At 41.0% G+C, this 17,750-nt stretch overlaps 2 protein-coding genes across 3 annotated transcripts in view; both read right to left on the reverse strand.

Annotated features, from left to right (window-relative positions):
- sptb (spectrin, beta, erythrocytic) overlaps positions 1-2,257 on the reverse strand; it is a 48,428-nt gene extending 46,171 nt beyond the window's left edge. The window contains exon 1 of the mRNA XM_051396231.1: positions 1,956-2,257. The gene's annotated coding sequence lies outside the window, so the exon portion shown is untranslated. The remainder of the gene's footprint in view (positions 1-1,955) is intronic.
- Positions 2,258-3,512: 1,255 nt separating this feature from the next.
- stard9 (StAR-related lipid transfer (START) domain containing 9) overlaps positions 3,513-17,750 on the reverse strand; it is a 41,311-nt gene continuing 27,073 nt past the window's right edge. For both annotated transcript variants that reach the window (XM_051396229.1, XM_051396228.1), the window contains exons 22-32: positions 10,953-17,747; positions 10,383-10,586; positions 10,078-10,261; positions 9,398-9,544; positions 9,124-9,223; positions 8,694-8,860; positions 8,464-8,528; positions 8,111-8,313; positions 6,934-7,013; positions 6,332-6,490; positions 3,513-5,931 (exon numbers count right to left, since the gene is read on the reverse strand). In XM_051396229.1, coding sequence (XP_051252189.1) covers positions 5,830-5,931; positions 6,332-6,490; positions 6,934-7,013; positions 8,111-8,313; positions 8,464-8,528; positions 8,694-8,860; positions 9,124-9,223; positions 9,398-9,544; positions 10,078-10,261; positions 10,383-10,586; positions 10,953-17,747 — 8,206 coding nt within the window. In that variant the 3' untranslated portion in view covers positions 3,513-5,829. The remainder of the gene's footprint in view (positions 5,932-6,331; positions 6,491-6,933; positions 7,014-8,110; positions 8,314-8,463; positions 8,529-8,693; positions 8,861-9,123; positions 9,224-9,397; positions 9,545-10,077; positions 10,262-10,382; positions 10,587-10,952; positions 17,748-17,750) is intronic.

Genomic DNA, 17,750 nt, shown 5'->3' on the forward strand with positions numbered 1-17,750 from the left:
TATAAATGTCAAGAGAGATGATTAAAATGTCGGCTGGAATTTCTCCAGATATTCAAGAGCTGCTTGACCTCAGAAAAAAAAAAAAAAAAACACACATTACATTTATTTTTATCATGACTCATGACGCAGTACATTAATGAGATATGAGCTCTGCTCTTAAAGTTTTTGGGGAAATGGCTTAAAAGGTGTTGCTCTTAAGATTTGCTGAGTTTGAATATAAACAAAACAATTCCTTGTTTCCGAGGTGTGAAAGAACTTTTCTTTGATTACCTTTCCGCTGCTTGTGATTTTAACTGACTGCACTTATTCCCTCCTTTGCTGCTACTGCAAAAAAACTACACTGTAAACAAATATGCACAATGCAAACATCGAATCAGCCCCTGAGATGAATAATAACTCTGGAAAAACTATGCTCCCAGCTGTAAGCTAACTCCTTGTTGATGCACGCCGAGGAGCAGCAACACATTAGCTGGCGAGGAGGGAGTGCATTATTCTGAGCAGAGTCAGATGGAGAGGATGAAATAAGAGATGGGTGTGGTCAAGATGTGACCTACAGTGTGTGTGAAACTGTAGCAGCAGCAGCAGTAACTGGACTGAGGAGAGGGAGGCCTGTGGTCCAGCAGAGAGTAAATCTGAGACATGAACACAAAGTGGACAGAGATCAATATGAAGGGAGAGGAGGGGTTGCTGGTTACTGGATTGAGTGACCATCAAAGACTGCAGCCCTAACTTCCTCCTCAAACTGCCAATATCAACATCAAACTAACTACTACTCGTGTACTTTCACAAGATATAAGGGAAAAGATGGTGGAAGTTGAGCGTAAACACACTATGTTTAGCATAATCCATACCGTACATTGATTATGTACACAAGTTGTGAAAAAAGGCTTGTTTTGTTGTGGTCAATATTGTTTTGACTGCAACAATACCAAGCCTGTTTTTGTGAGAGGTTAGAAGGAATCGATAGTAAACTATTCCTGGAGTGTGTTTACACAGAAGTCCCTGCTCGTCCAGACACGGCGACAAACTCACACTTTGTCCTTTTAAGGGGAATGAGGAGGGACGTCTCTCCTGCTCAGGGAACAATTTATTTCTTTGTTACACAAGAAGCCCGCCATACAGTTCAATCACAGATGGAACGTGCATTGTTATGTGATCTAAGAAAGAAATGGAGCAAAATGTGCAGCTGTGGAAAGTACATTTACTCAAGTACTGTAGTATAAATCTGACGTACCTATACTTGGAGTATTTCCATTTTATGCTCCTTTAAAATTCTCCTCCACTACACATCAGGGGAAATTATTGCACATTTTACTCCACTACATTTATTTAACATCTTTAGTTCCTAACCACTGCACAAAATAGGAATTTTACAACAAAAATACACAACATTTATGCACTGTTGTATATTAAACCATCCCAAAAGTTTATAAAATACTTAAATATAAAAAAGCAACCAGTAAAATCCTATTTACACATTAATAAAGCAGTAATACTAATAATAATGTGACAAAACACTCATTTTCAGGCTGTTTGACATTAGAAAACAATCTTTTGGGGAAAGCGCACTCTCCAGGCGCAAACATGCGCAGTGACGTCATTGTGCGCACTTTCAACGACCCGCCGCCGACTCATGAACTTTACGGGCTGTAGCTTAATTAAAATTAAAATAAACATTTAATTTAATAGCAGACCAGATTTACCATTTACAATAAATAATTAAAGTCTGAGAGCTTTTCAAAAACGACGTCATTGTTTAAAATGGCAGCTTGGTCCAACAGGTGGTTCGGAGGCAACTTTTTTTTTAAACTCCACTTAAAACAACGACCAAACAAACAGTAGACTAAATGGAACGAGCGCCATTAAAGTGACCGGTGACAGAAAGTATTTTGGCCAAAGATCAATAATTTCATTTAACAATGGCGCAACAAGCTCTGCCTTCAATTTGCACTTACTTGCTTCTGGATGTCGTCCTGTCCGAAAGTGTTTATCTTGAGCCTTCTCCCTGCCAATAAAGCAATTATAATCCCATTGAAGCGGCGGGGTCCTGGTCAGAGCGGACACGGGGTCTCCACAGCGCGAGGAGGGCACGGGGGACTAGGGAAAGGGGCTGAAGGCGCCGCGCGCTCCACGGTCATTCCCGAAAGCCAGCGACTGACCCACCCTGCCGGGTTAAAAATAAAGTGGGCGCATGCAGTACATGATCTGTGCGCGCAGGGGACGGACATTCCTGACAAGAGCTGGTGACTCTAAATGGCAGAGACACTTCTGATCTCCTGTGTACCCCCCCCCACACCCCTCCCTCTCCACCCCGCCCCGACCGGGGCTCTAATCGCACACACACAACACCCACCCACAGGGACCCTTTCAGAAATGTCACCTCTGGCTCTGCGTGCCATTTAACGGGCAGTGCAGAAGAGAAGAGAGGACACGGAGACGAGTCCTGCAGAAAGATCCTCACTTTACACAGGATGTCCATCAGTTACAGAGAGAGGACGCCTGTCAGTGGTGGAAAGTAACTAAGTACTTTTACTACTTTTAGTACCTTAATCTAATATTTAAATTTGATGCTACTTTATACTTCTACTCTATTTCATTTCAGAGGAAATTTTGTACTTTTGAACTATGAAAAGCTTATAAAATAAAACCCATTGTTAAAAGTTAAACCAATGGTTCCTAACTTTAACTTTTGTCCAGTTGGGGCCCTGCACAGAAAAGGGATTTCCCAGCAGATGATTTGAATGAAGTAACTTTTACCAAGATCCCACATTGTCCAATATTTCATAAATATTAGAGAAAACTCACACATAGACCCCCTAAGATGAGAGTCACTATAGACGAACTACATATAAAGAAAGTAGCTCCACTTTAAAATATATTTTTAAAAAAAAACTACATTTACATTTAGTTAAGGAGTATTTTTTATTTATGAGCATTTTTTTATTTTTGTATTGATATTTTTACTAAGTAAAGGATCCACCACTGCTTGTCAGATAATGAAAAATAAATTGTGAAACTGGCTATTTTTACTTGTTTGAGGAGTTGACTGACTCACTTTAAGTGCAACAGATTATTTGAGTTTTAGATGTTTTGCAGAATATCAAAAACATCACCTGTATGTTGAAATAGACCGTTTTAGAAGTTATACAAATGACCATATTGCATTGAGCTTACATACTGTATTAAAGTGTGGACTAATAAAAACTAAATATTTTAGGTATAGACTGCTTAGACTAAGGTCTAAGTATTGTCTTTATCGGTGCTGATATACTGCCTGATTTACAATATCAAAACGAAAAAGATGAACAGCTTATTTCCATTAAAAAAAAAGGGTTAAAACTTTTCAAATATGGAAAACAAATAAATATATAAGTAAAATAGGTAAACCAGAGTTGTGTGCTCCAGACACATTTCAATCAGCACCAAAGATACAAAGGCTCAATATTATCAATATCTAACGGGAACAGAACATAAACAAAACAAATGATCAAGAAAAAAGGAAAACCAACAAGTCACTTAAAATATGCATTGTATTCATAAAAAATGGCCAAACACACAGGCCAAATAACATCTTATTAGCAACAGGAAGCAGGGTGTTTATAATAAAAATACATTTACAACACATCGTCAAAACATAAATAACAAAAGCTTTTTACACAATGAAATGAGCACCTAAAATATGGACAACAAGAAATCAGTACAAAAAGTTGTCTCTGTGTTCCTTCACTCTGTGTCTTCAGTATTTTTGTCTCTTTCTCTTTGGTTCCCCTGGGAACGTCTTTAGTCCCAAACTGAGCGCTGCAGCTGCAGTGCCAAAACAGTCCTGAACCTTCAACTACTGTAAATAATATGGCTTCATATCTGGATACCGCTGACCCAGCTCTGACTGAGAACAGTCGCGCCTTTGATCAGCTTCTGCATAGTTTCAACACTGCACAAACAAAAAACAAACCAAAAAAAACCTCCACATTAATAAATGCATTAACAGTTTTGTGCAAGAAGCCGTAAAAAAAAAAACACAGCACCGTGCTTTGCTTACATAAAAAAAAACCCATCACAACCATAAAACACATTCAACAGCATTTCAAACAGAAGGTAAGAAGAACTAAATAAATATGACAGACTTCAGAAACAGGTGAGATCAAAAGGCCTTAAAACCTAAAAGCTTATGCAGATTTGGGGTACCATATTGTGTCCATATCTTACTTTAACCTCAGCAATGAAACAGAGGGAGGTCAGAGGTCAGCGTGGGATCTTCAGTATCTTACTAAAGGACATTTGAGCTGGCCAAATGCTGATCCAGAGAGCTTTGGTTTAAAACTGCTCTGCCTACATGGCCTTTGACTCGTCATATCCAAAATGTTCTTGACTTTCTAACTCGCCACCTCCACGTTTTGCTACAAAACTGTTTATGGACAAAGTCCTGCAGACAAACACATACATTACAAGCAAAGGCTGAAAAGTAACCCAGTAATTCTGAGCATTCCTTCAATACGTCACCTTACTATCCAACACGTAACTAAAATTACCAGGGAAGTGAGGGGGGGGCTGAACCATATATTTGAAAAGACAAGGCAGTCCCCAGAGTTTAGAGGTTGTCTTTTGATTGTAACTGTTTATGTAACTATTAACTATATTGAAAATGAAGACTGATATAAAATATTAATTTAGGATGAGGAGAAAGTAAAAATCCCAGCTGACATTTTCGCTTTTCTCCCTTTTTGTTGCAAAAGCGTTGAAGGACATTCAAAGTTTATTTTTTTTTGCAGAATGAAGGTATTTGAGTGGTTAAAATATGCAGTGTCTGAGGAAATAAGTACATATACAGTATGTACTGTAACAAATCAGGATTTGCCAACATCAGCATCAGTATCAGTATATCAGGACAATTGGGGTTTAACCTCAGTTGTCATTCACAAAAAATTAAATCAACTCAAATATTTCCTTTTGTGAGCAAGTCTCAGTGTTCCAGCTTTAATTGTATTGTTGTATGTGACAAATTCCACTCATCATCTACCTGAGCAGGCTAAAACAGCCTTTAACTATTTGCAAAAACTGCTTGGTGCAGATCTGGAATAAAGTGAGGCTGCCTTCTCTTCTTCTCAGGTGCATTGACATGACCTTGTAACTACAAAGCTGGCTGCATCTACCCATCATAGACAGGTAGAAAGTAAACACTAGTGAAAATACACTTTAGTAAAACTCTAGTAAATATACATGAAACCACTGTAACCTTGGAATATCTGATGACCACCTGTTTGACTTTGAATTTAAAAAGGTTCTCTAGCTATGACGTTGATCTCGTTAACTTGTACATATTTGGCTGTCCTTGTTACAATATGGTAGAAATCAATAGACGCCATATTGTTGACATTACTGGGGTTAAATGGCTGATATTCACGGTTAGATCAGAATAATTCACCTATTTATTCAAATGAATGAGTCAATAAGGTGGGGAAACTTTGTTGCTTTGCCGCCTTGGATAATTAATTATCAAGCTGTCTGAAGCTAAACACAATACCCTAAATGTGTCATGTCATATCGCTCCTTTAGACTCAATCTTTGGTAAAATAGGAGTACGATTGTTACAAGCATTTATGTACATTACAAATATAAAAATACAGTTTCAATATTTTATTTAAAAAAAAATACCTTCATACAAAAAAAGCTGTTTCAGCTTTGTAACTGGGAATCAATATAACAGTGCTCTTAGAATAAAAAAAAGTCAAGTAAATAAATTTCAGGTGCAAATTCAAAAGACAGACTAAATCCATAGTGGAGACAGTTTAGTCTAAGTGCTCACTGCTAATGTGTCTTCATCCTGTGGTTTTATGAAGCAAGGAAAACGTCAAGATCAGCGATGACAGCTGCCTGTCTTAGGGCAACAGTGTTCAACAGCCGGTGAGGAAAGGATGGAGTTCCTAGGTCCACCTGGAGAAGAACAAAATTACATTGTATGGACCAACCCGAACTCAACGTGGAATTAAAGAAAGAGGCATTACTGTGGTGGAAATCTTTTGGGAGTCTGCACAGTAACACTGATTTTATTACAACTTTTTAACCACTTTTAACAAACAACACATCCAGGAGATCTTATAAAAATATCTTGTAAATGTAAATAGAGCATCAAAATGCCATTAAAATAAAGGTTATCTCAAAAATAGCATTTTTCACACATGCTTTTTGAGAGTTCCACATTCCCACAGACTACCTTTATGCGTCAGATCATTAACCCAAACATCTGTGCATTTACTGGCAGTTAAAATGTGCCGCTGTTGCTAGGGACACACATATCAGCCGGCCGGATTAGTTTATAGCAACCATAGCTCACCTGTAGCAGGTAGACAACCCTGGTGATCTCCTGTCCACTACGACTCATTGGCTGCAAGACCCAGCAACTGGGCATCATCTCCCCTCGGACGGCATCCACACTGGGACGAGGCAGAGACTCCTCGAACACAGACTGCATTGCCAGCACGCACAGGCCGGCCTGAGGCAGAGAGCGGAGGAAAAAAAAAAATCAATAAAACAGGCAGTGCAGACTTTTGATCAGCCGAGAGGCAACTGTACACTGACGCTGATAACCAACAGCTGACATGGTGTCTTCCACACCCACTGCCTGTGGGTCAGTCTTGTTTACTCTCAGTGTTGTTTCTATGAGCATGAGTGGTTTCTAAATAGCATGTTCTACATTTCGTGGATGAAAAACTCCACATCACGCTGTTTACCATAAATTGATCTTCATTACAAAAGACAACACTGTCTGATCCTGGTTTCCTGCCACACTAATATGACAGTAAATGGAGTTTTTCTCCTTCAAACTGAAGCGTGATTTTGTGTACAACTATGCTGCAAAATGCTCAGTGGACCTTATACAAGGGCGACTAGCAGTAATCATCAGGAGCGGCTGGATGATTTTGCAGCTGTGCTTACCTGTTTAGACTCGGTGCTGATGCAGCAGAAGTCCCGCGGCTGGCTGAGGTGGCAGGTGGAAGGATCGGTTAGTATGTAAACTAAACAGAAATACAGAGAGGATGTGTCAGATAGGAAAAAAACAGTTGATGAAAACCTGTAAATAAAAGAAAATATAAAAGAACCAAGACAATGGAACAGGATTTTATTAATAAAGAATAGATTATTGATATAGAAAAGGCTAAATGTAACATTTATATAAAGATAGGATGATCTATTACAATAAACTCTATATCAGTGTGTCGATACAAATAGACAAAATAAAATTTTGATCAGGGCAGAGTAGATAAAGTAAGAGAGGCCCCAAAGTTCTTGAATGCAACATAACTGCAGGTGTGAGAATGGAGTTGGTCACGCAATACAATAAGCTCGTCAGTGATGAATGGGATTGCGTACTGCACTGTACTATACATAGCTAATGGATGCAGACGCATCATTTGAAGCAAAATACATGTGCAGGGTCCATAAACACCTTGCAAAAATATAAAAAGTTCTGCAGCAAAGATAATAATAATAATATATTTATATTCTTGCAAAAATACAACTATTATTTGCAAGGTGCTTTTAAGTCACATCACACTCAACTACTGTAGTATTTGTCAGTATCTTATGAACTGCTACTTGCAGCATTTTTAATATGCATCATTTCACATTCGAGCATCGTTGTATTAACCAGTGATGGAGAAAGTATGCAGATCCTCTCATTTAGTGAAAGTAATAATACCACAATGTAAAAATACTGCCTTCAAAGTTTTACTTAAAGTAAGCATAATCAGCAAAATGTAATTAAAAGTATCAAAAGTAAAAGAGCTCAATGCAGGAAATGTTTATATACTATATCATTTAATAAATTATCACTGATCAATGAATGTGGAAGTAGCATTTTACTTTTGTACTTTGTTAAGATGGAGCAAATGTTAACTATTTTATATACTTTCTGGTAATTTAATCTATAAATAGCTATTATATTTCTGTTAACTAAACTGCAGTGGAATACAAAGTGGCATAAAATAAAGAAGTTAAAGTAAAGTACAGGTACCTCACATTTGCACTTAAGTTTAACTCTTGACTCCACCACTGGTGTTGTAATGCATAGAAACCATGTGAGGATATAGACTGAGCGGACAGGTTGGCTCACCCAGCTGAGTGCTGTCATCTAGTGGTCGTGTCCAGACAGAACGGACTGACTGATTATACATGTGGCTCTTGGACAGCTGGCAGATTATGTTCCACAGACTGTCCAGGGGCCTGTTGAGCTCCCCGGCCACCAAGAAACCATGGACAGATGGGCTGGAGGAGGGCTTGTAGTAAGCCTGGATACCTCGTTCTTCTCCCTGATACCTAAATAAACACAAACTTAATACATTAGCAAATGAATAATATCTGTGGTTTTGAGTGACTGAAGTCAAGCATGATTCCTCTAATTAAAGAGGGTGTCTGACCATAGAGGATTTTTGGATGAGTTTATTAAAAGAGAATCACTGAGCTCACCCCCAGCCAGCTGTGGCCTTGCCCATTAGCAGGTTGCTCAAATCCCCAGAAGAAGCTAGTCGCACCTGTGGAGAAAGAAATGTAATATTCAAACAAGGACACTCTTTATAATGTTAATCAGTAACAGTGCATTTCGTTGTTTAATTGTTAATGTTTTTAATGGAACACAAAAAGCAAAGAAATGTTCAGGTTTTTCTTTAAACCAGCTCTGAACTCAGGTCTGTTGTTACCTCGGCCAGTGCTCGACCAAGAAGGCTAGACGTGATATCCTGATAGGTTGTGGATATGGAAGAGGAGGAGCCAAAGGAGGCGGTGCGTTGACGTGCACAAGTTGGGGGTGATGGAGATGAAGTCATCAGGGGCTCAAACGTAGTGACAGGAGGGTCAAGGCGGACATCTAGCAAAACACACAGATGGAATTTCAATACAGAGAATGTAGAGGGGGATTAAGTGCCTAACCGCTGACAGACATGGGCAAAACAACTATGGAAAGTATTTTCAAAGCTGTCTGAAATCACATACTGTATATTAGTTTCTAAATTTAAAATGATGTCAATGATTCTTTGTACTTTAATGTTTTTTATCTCTTTATTTGAGCTTTTGATGATGGTTTTGGCCCACATGTTTTGATGAGTTTGTGAGTCACAGTGCAGTCCTTACCGTGGGCAGACAGCCAGGCTCTTTGTGTCTTCACACTTTGAGGACCACATATAGGAGGACGCGTCCTGACCTTCAGCCCTTCATCCTGGAGCCCTGTGGTCTGAACAAAGACGACAATACAATTACTCTCAGCACTGCTCATCCAAAAAGAAAAATGACAGCTGTATTTGCACTTTAAAAAGAATCCAAAACATTTCATTTTTATTCTTTGATTTTCAGCTATTTAATCTCAGTTATTCAAATCTACCGTAATGTGTAAGATTAGTGTACTAACCTGTCCAGTCAGAAGTGGTCTGTTGCCATGCTGCAGCTGGGCCGTGTTGCCACTGTTGTACCCTGATGTTGGTCCAGAGGAAAGGCTCAGGCTGGATCCTGTGCACAAGGTGCTATTACTGATTCTTGTCCGATGCTTCAGGTCATCCTGCCCCACACAGGGAGATGAGAGACAGCAATTCATTATTTACAATACTTCAGGGTTGTAAATAAAACAGGAAAAATAACTTGTAACATTACAAATTTATCGGTAAATGATTTGGAATCTTAGTTAATTAGAGTTATCAAATCAATCTAATGTAGAGCCAAAACAATTTATCAATGTATCAAATAATCATTTTAGTCATTTATCAACAAAAATATTATTATATTTAAAAAAAAACTTGTCAAATGTGATAATTTGCTATTTTTCTCTGTGTCAAATAACAAACAACAAATATCTTTTCAAATGTTCAGACAAAACAATTTCACAAAACCACCTTGGGCTCTGGAAACATGTAATGGATATTTTTCACTATTTTCTGATATTTATAGACCAAACAATTTGATTAATCGAAAAATAATCAGCATGATAATAATAATAATTGTTAGTTGTAACCTTTATCAGCGAATTATTACTTGGTCTTTCTCACACATGTCTGAATTAATTAATTACAATATTGCAATGACACAAAAACAGACCTTCACTTCCTGAGACATGGCCTGCTGCTGAAGCCTCCTCTTCTCCTGCTCGGTCCTTTCTCGCAGTCGTTCTCGTGCCTTTGCAATCTCTGTCCTGGCCTCCTCCCGGGCTCTGCCGTAGTCCCGCAACAGCTGCTCAATGTCAGACGGACACTGGCCTTCTCCTCGTGGGGGGTCTGGTATTCTGTCATTTCGATAAATCAACAAATAAAGTTGCATTTAAACCAATTAAAAAATAAAAATTTTCAACACTAAACTTGGATTTATGTATAAAATTCAAGACTAATATGGGGATTGTGTCTTACCTGGTGCTGTCGACCACCTCTTGGCGGAGTTGTTGTAGGTACACTTTACGCCGACTGGGCATGGCGGCAGACACCTTGGAGGAGGAAGCGGCTTCTTGTGGCGAGGAGCGAGGATGTTTGCTGGGACTCAGACTACGAGCTCTCCGGTAAGTCTGGAGACGTTCCTCCCTCTCATGCCTCAAACCCTCAATACTTCTGCGGTGTCTGACAGGAAATATTCACAGAAACAGAAAATTATGGTAGCTCATTTATTCAGTTTTACAACTTAATACCTTTTCACTAACAACGCAAAAGTGAGTGTATCAAAACTGTCAGATATTAAAAGCTGGCATCAGATACTTGATCAGATTTGATAGTGTTTTATGAGATATTTCCTGATTATATAAATTAGAAACTTAACTTAAATAGTTTAATCTATCCTGTTAAATGAAATGAAATGTAGAAACTACATATTTATATGTCCTAAACAAAGGTCTTGAAAAGATAACTTGTACAGGCATTGGAATTTTTAAAATTAAAACTATCCCAAAGACAAGACAACTGTATTTGATCAAAATAAAATAAATGTACCTATCATACAGCAGCTGTTTGGTAGTCACAGAGGTCGGGGGCTCCGGCTCTTCTCTAGACCTCGGGGACAGCATCTTTAACAGTGTATCTGTCTCTCCGAGGCCGTAATGCAGCTTGGCCTCCGTCAGTTCCACAGTCAGAGGTGTCGGGTTCATGTTGAGGCTGACCGTCGCCATCACCTGCTCTCTCTCCTGTCGCAGCTTCTCTATCTCTCTGGCCCTTCTGTCGCTCTGCGCCATGGACTCTACATTTGAGCAGTAACTCTCCATCTCGCCCCACTCGGCAGAGTTTTTGCTCTTGTTGTGGTCTTTGGTAATGAACGTGGTCGGCTTGTTGGCGGATTTTGATTGTTGCAGGCTGATCCCTGACCAGTTGGTGAACTTGTTGTGCAAGGGCAGATCCTCTGGGACTACCTGGTGGTCTTGACACAGGGATGCACCGGTGACAGGTTTTATATTTACAAGGACGTCTGTGTTGCACTCACTGGGTGCCAGTGACACCATGTCGTCCTCTTGAAGTTTGTCAGTCTGGTTGCTGACTGGGGATGAATCGTAGTAATCAACTGAAAAATCAGCATCAGCTTCAGGTCTTGTGTAGTTTGTTGTTTTTCCATAGGTGGATTTAGCCTGCTGTTTCTGCACACCAGTCGGTCTTAATATGGGAGATATGTGGTCCTGCATAGTTAGACCTTTTACTGAAGTAGAAGTCCTGCACTGCTGAGAGGTCATCTGCCGTTTGGGACCCTTGTCTTCGGTTCTCCGGTCACTGTCTGTATATCTATCCAGTGATGAACTAAGGCTTGTAGAGCACTTATCAGACACTTTAGGGCTGGAACAACTCATTTCAGTCACATTCTCAAGTGATACAGATTCTGATTTACAAGACGAAACATCACAATCCTGTCTGGGCATTTCATCATCCTCTGAAACTATTGTGCACGCTGATTGTTTGCTGGAAGGCACACAAAGGCTGTCTTTCTCAGAGGTATGGTCTTTATTTCTACCCTGATATTTTGGAGGACATAATGGTGACTGGCTTCCTTTCTGCTTCACACGTAATCTTGCTCCCACAGTCAGTATGGGAGACGATGCACGGTCTGTGTATGTAGCTGACTTCTTTAAAGAAAGTGATAGGTCCTTGCTTAAAGAGGGACTGAGGTTTTCCTGGGAGACGTTTTTTGATGACCTGATTTCAGATTTTCCAACACTTTTGTGGAACAGTGCCTGGGGCATGCTTTGCTTTGAGCCTCTAGAAGAAGCAGATCTTACACGTCTTTGACATTCACCTCCAGTCCTTAAAGGAGGGGTTTTCAGAGGGTCATTCTCTGATTGTGAGGCAGACCTCTGTGCTGCAGCAAAGGTGTTAACCCTCAGGTCAGGCATGCTCTGAATCTTTTCATCTGCCTTACTCTTCACCATACAGTGCACATTCTTGTCTTGAGACACACTGACAACCTCAGAACCAATCACTTTGACTATGACACTCACTTCATGAGATTTGGACCTTTCACTGGGTGTTTGATGAACAGCAATTTCCTTCTCTGCTGGTGTTGGAGGCCGTTCTGTCTGGATACCAACATCTATAGCTGTCTGAGTTGAGCAGTCTCTCTTGGTGTAGTCATTAGACTCACAATAAGAAATGCTGATATTTGACAAGTTGACACTCTTCCTCAGACTGGACTTGAGGGCTTCGTCTGTTCTCATTCCCTGGACGTCCCCCAGCAGGTCCGAGGTGCTATCGATCAGCTTTGAGAGGTGAGCTGACATGCTTTCCATACTGGCCCACGTTGGAGACTCTTTAATGTCCACTTTGGTTTTCTGTGTTGCAGGTACATCAGTTTTACTCCTTTTGTGCCGCTCTTTCCTCTTTGGAGCACCACAACGGTTACCGATACTAACTGTCTGGCTACGCTCCGTTTGAGTGGCATGTTCACATGTCCTCCTTCTTTGGGTTTTACTTGTCTGGGATTCTTGCTCAGACGAGTACACAAACACAATTTCATCTACCTGACTGGAGTTGTTACCAAAGCCACCAGCAACATCGTTACTTGAAGAACTGCCGGTCACTGTCAGATTGGCTAGATGATTGTGAATATCAACAGATGCCTGTTGACAGGGCGTAAGCTGGGATGTTTTGTTCAGTTGTTCCTTATAATCCTCCATACTGCTAAGCGTGCTGGAGAGCCCCTTGTTGGTGGCGTAGGTGCTCAGATGGGAATTGAAGGGCAAGTTCTGCCCGTTCAAACCATTGTCAACACTACAGCATCGCGTTATACGTTTCTCAGCGCTGTTCAAAAGTGGAGATTTACAGGACAGGTCAGCAGCACTTCCAAATGCTGGGTTCTTATAACAGTGTTGGTTTGGGTCATCGCCTTGCCACTGGTGAACAAAAGGGTTGATGTCACTGGAAGCAAAATGTATAGGGGAGTCCTGACACTTGAGCGTATGTTGGGGTTCCCCTTTCTTTGCATATGGAATGATTTGTTCTGTCTTTTGCAAAATTGCTTGAGGGGGTAAAGAGTGTCTTTTTAGGGTGTAATCCCTACTAACTTTAACTTCACTTTTACCTGGAGCTCCAGCAAAACAAGCCTTCATTTTAGATTTGCCCACTGACACTGTAGCAGAAATATCTGTGTTGTTAGTTCTAGCCTGTCTGACTTCTTGTTTGCCATTACTGCCAAGCTTAACCCATTTAGATGAGAGTCGGCTGTGATGCGCTCTGGAGGTTTTGTCATCTTCCTCATCCTCATCTGATGACTTAAGAGAGGACTCTGAGGAAGATGTGGGATGAGTCTGGATATTAGACCTTCGGAACCTTTTAGACTTGGCTTTTTTAGATATAACAGCAGAATTATCCTGTTTATCACCAGATGTGTTTAGCTCAACCGGTTTGGACATCACAGATGAATAGCAACTTATATTTTTGATGGCATTTCCATGTGGCATTTTGTGTTGTGGCTTTCTAGATCCAGAAATACTTGCTTCATATTTTGACTCTACAAAGATCTTTGGAACCTGCGCTTCAGATTGGTGAGTCAATGTCTCTTTGTCATTTTTTGTGATGCAATTGTGGCATTTGTTGTTGTAATTCATATTGACCACACAAGTCTGAGCAAAATTATATGAATGAGTCTCTGGACAGGAGAATTGATCCTGTGCTGCAATACAAGGTATACCTCCTTTTGTTTTCTCTGTTTCATCCTTTCCATCATGACCAGGAGTAATGGCAAAACCTTTTATAGAGGCGTTGTCATCAGTTGGTGTGTTCTGGTTTCTGTGATCGCCATGGGGTTTGAATTGAAGATCTCCTTCATCAGATAGTAATTTCACAGCGCCAGATGTGTCAGGACTTGTGTGGAAATGAATCGTCCTTGGCGAGTTTTGTTTGTATGAATAACCATCTTTCGCTTCATCACTGGATGTGGCTTCCATACTGACATCCTTTACATGATTAAAGCGACAGTTTTCTTTTATATCACCCATGGTGGAAGGTGTTTCATGGGGTATTTGGTGAAGTTCTGGATTCAGAACGGGGGCATCCAAACAGCTCTGAATGTCCACTTCATTCTCCACAGCGTTTCCTTGTGAATTACTACATTTTCTTGGTGAAGAGGAATCACTCATTGAAGACAAACAAACTGGTTGCAATATAGATTTGCCAGGGTGCTCAGACTCAACAGGGCTCTTAAGTGTCAAATTTGATTGGATATTGTTTTTGGAAACGCAATGCTCAAATACTGGCTTATCTGATGTTACATCAGAAAAGGCAAGACCATGGTCAATATTCTCTGTTACTTCAATAAATTTAAACTGGTTGCTCTCTTGGCTAGTCTTCAATTCAGCTGGAAGATCTGATGCCTGGTGCTCACTTTCGACCACTGTGTTTTCACTTGTCATCCTTTCCCATTTTCCACCTTCTCCTTCTTTCACCTGATCACAATTTTCATCTCTCAGCTCTCTTTCTGTCCATATATTTTCATCACTATTACAGCCAAAATGACATGCAGATGATGACAAGGCATTCATGCTTTGACTGCTGCTCTTCCTGTCATCGTTGCTGCCAATCACTGCCAATCTCATGTGATTTTTAACGACTTCAGAGATTCTCAAGTCAATGGCGCTACAAATAGCGTCTGACTTGCATATGTGTTTTCTACTTTCTTCATGTTTTCTGGGGTTATCAATTTGGGATATCCACCCTTTTGTTTCTGCAGCTACTTCTTTTATTGTTTCATGTCTCTTTTCAACTACTTTCCTCTCTACCACAGAGGTAGCACTTTGAGGACTATTGTCATCACATTCAGAGTCTTCAAAGATCTGACAACTCCGTCCAAGTTTCCTGCTCATGGGATCAGAAACTGGTGATGCCACTGAAGCTACTGTGTCTTGTCTAACACTGCCATCAACACAAACAGAATCAAATTCGGGGCTGTCCGCTTCCTCAGAAGACTGTTCCCCTTTTGAGTCACCAGTGTTATTATTGTCATCAGGACAAACATCTTCCTGGCTGCTGTATGGGACAGAGCAGAAGGTTACTAACTCTTTGCTGTTGCTCCTTTTTGGAATTTTCAGGCTGCCTATGAAAGCATCCAGCTGGTCTTTGTTCCTCTTCCTGGAATTTTTACAAGCTGATTTAACAACATCTTTCTGTATTGCAATGCACTGCTCAATGCCTTTGGCTTCAAACTTATCTGAAGTTTTGGCCCTAGTAAAAGATTCATATTTGGTATTCCCAAACTCATACGGTTGTATATTTTTCAAGTTTTCTGTTGCACCATCTACAGTGTATAGTACTTCATCTTTAGTGGACAGTTTGAAGGCACTTGCAGCTTCAGACATCTTGTTCAGTACTTGACCTTGGTTAGTAGGACTTGTAGAGAAATGCATCACTGATTGACAACCTAATGTACACATTTCATTGTCAGAGGACATCGTAACATCAGCCACGGCCACCATGTCAGGTACATCGGTTACTTGTGATGCTTGTTTTTCAGTGTGGTGGATCTCAGTGGGTAACACACAAGCGGTCTGATCTAAGGTTGGTAAGGATGCTGGACTTTTGTTGCTGCTGCAGTCCGGAGTATCTATAACAGCCTCCTCCACATTTTCAGTTTGTCCCTCTGATTGCACTACACAATATCCTACGTCCTTCAGAGCTTCAGCTGGTGTTTTTGGATTCTGAGAGTCTTGAAAATCTAATGTTTCTGATGAGCCCCCTGAAATTTCAACACCATGCTCCTGCACTGTTACATTTACACCCTCAGTGCTGTTGGACGTTGAGCTACAGCTCCTAGTTCCACTCTGAGAGTCTGAGATGTTCATACTGGTTGGACTGGGACTGCTACTGCTGTTTTCTACACCTCTGAACATCATTTCTCTTTGGAAAGGCAAAGAATTCCTGTGAATCCTGGGACTGTCTGCTGCATCGGTGGAGGACCAAGCATCGGTGAGCGGCAGCATGTTTTCTGGCTCCCTCACACTGCAGCTGCTCAGGGAGCGTGGGCTGCTGGTTGAAGTGGTCTGCATGTTCCCAAAGTCCTCACTCAATTTGTGTAGAGTGTCTTTGCCTCTGGAATCTGCTACTAATGGGTTTTGGGAAGGAGCCTTCCTTGTTGCACCACTGTGTCTTGATTTTGGGGAGTCTTGCTGGTTCCAATACACCTCTGCTGAGATTTCCTGAGCTTTCTGACAGCTGTCCCAATCTAAACTGATCTCTGCAGTTCTATTCTGGCGCATGGATGAATGGGAGCAATCTGTCATCAATGAGTAAGTTGGCAGCACAGTTTGGCTAAGCTTCCTGACTGTTGAGTATTTACCACTACTCTCCAGAGCCAATGAATCTTTAGACATCTGACTGTCTTCGCTCTCTGCTTCACTCTGAGCTGCTTCCTCGTGTCTCAGCTGCTCTGCTAGCGCTGTCGCATAAGCAGAGGACAGGGAATCAAGAGAAAAAAGGCTCTCACAGTCCGATGTTCCTTCATCTCCATCTTCTTGCTTTTCCTCCCATCTGATCAATCCCTGCTGTCTCTCAACCCATCCGCTGGTCTTATTCACCAGAGCCTCTGTACTACGCCACCGCCTCTGTCTAATGTCCTCAAACACAGTACTTTGGTCAAGCTCCTCACATGAGACAGCTGTTTTAACAGAACATTTGCTTCGGCTCATCTTGGTTTCTTTAAGGCTCCTATCTCTTCTTTGTCTCCAGTGAAATTTGCTTGCTATCCTCCCCAAAGATTTGGGGCTTCGTCCTCCATTTGCACCTGGCGGTGGTTTCCTGAACACTTTGGACAGAGCTGTTTTTAACCTGGGCCCCACAGAACGAGAGAAAGTCTTTGTGATGGTTTCTAGTCCGTTGTTACCTTCATGCGGTTGAGTTGTCTCATTCATGCAAGGCACAGTCTGGGAACTAGGTTTGTGTGTTGTGAGTCCTTGTACATTTTCTTTGCTGACTGGTTGAAAAGAAGTTCCAACTGGTGACTTCAGAGTGACTGTCGAGTTCTGATCTGATCTTTTCTTAAAAGTCAGGTCTCGGTTTGGCAGCAAAGGTTTTCTTTCTGGTCGTTCCCGGCAGGGCTGAGCTTGGGGCTCCTCTTTGCCAGTTTGTCGGATGTTTTCAGAGGAGCCTACTCTATTCCGGTAGGCTTGACTTTGTCCTGAGAAGAACTTACCAGAACAACTCTGGGTTCTTTCCCGAGGAAGACACTCCTCTGAAACCCACTTCCTGCTGCCAATGGAATCAGAGGTTGTGGAGGAATTTGACGTCAGTTCTGTGGATCTGTTCCTTTTGAGGAAGTGTCTG

The sequence above is a fragment of the Dicentrarchus labrax genome, unplaced genomic scaffold (genome assembly GCF_905237075.1).
Source record: "Dicentrarchus labrax unplaced genomic scaffold, dlabrax2021, whole genome shotgun sequence".
Classification (NCBI taxonomy): domain Eukaryota; kingdom Metazoa; phylum Chordata; class Actinopteri; family Moronidae; genus Dicentrarchus; species Dicentrarchus labrax.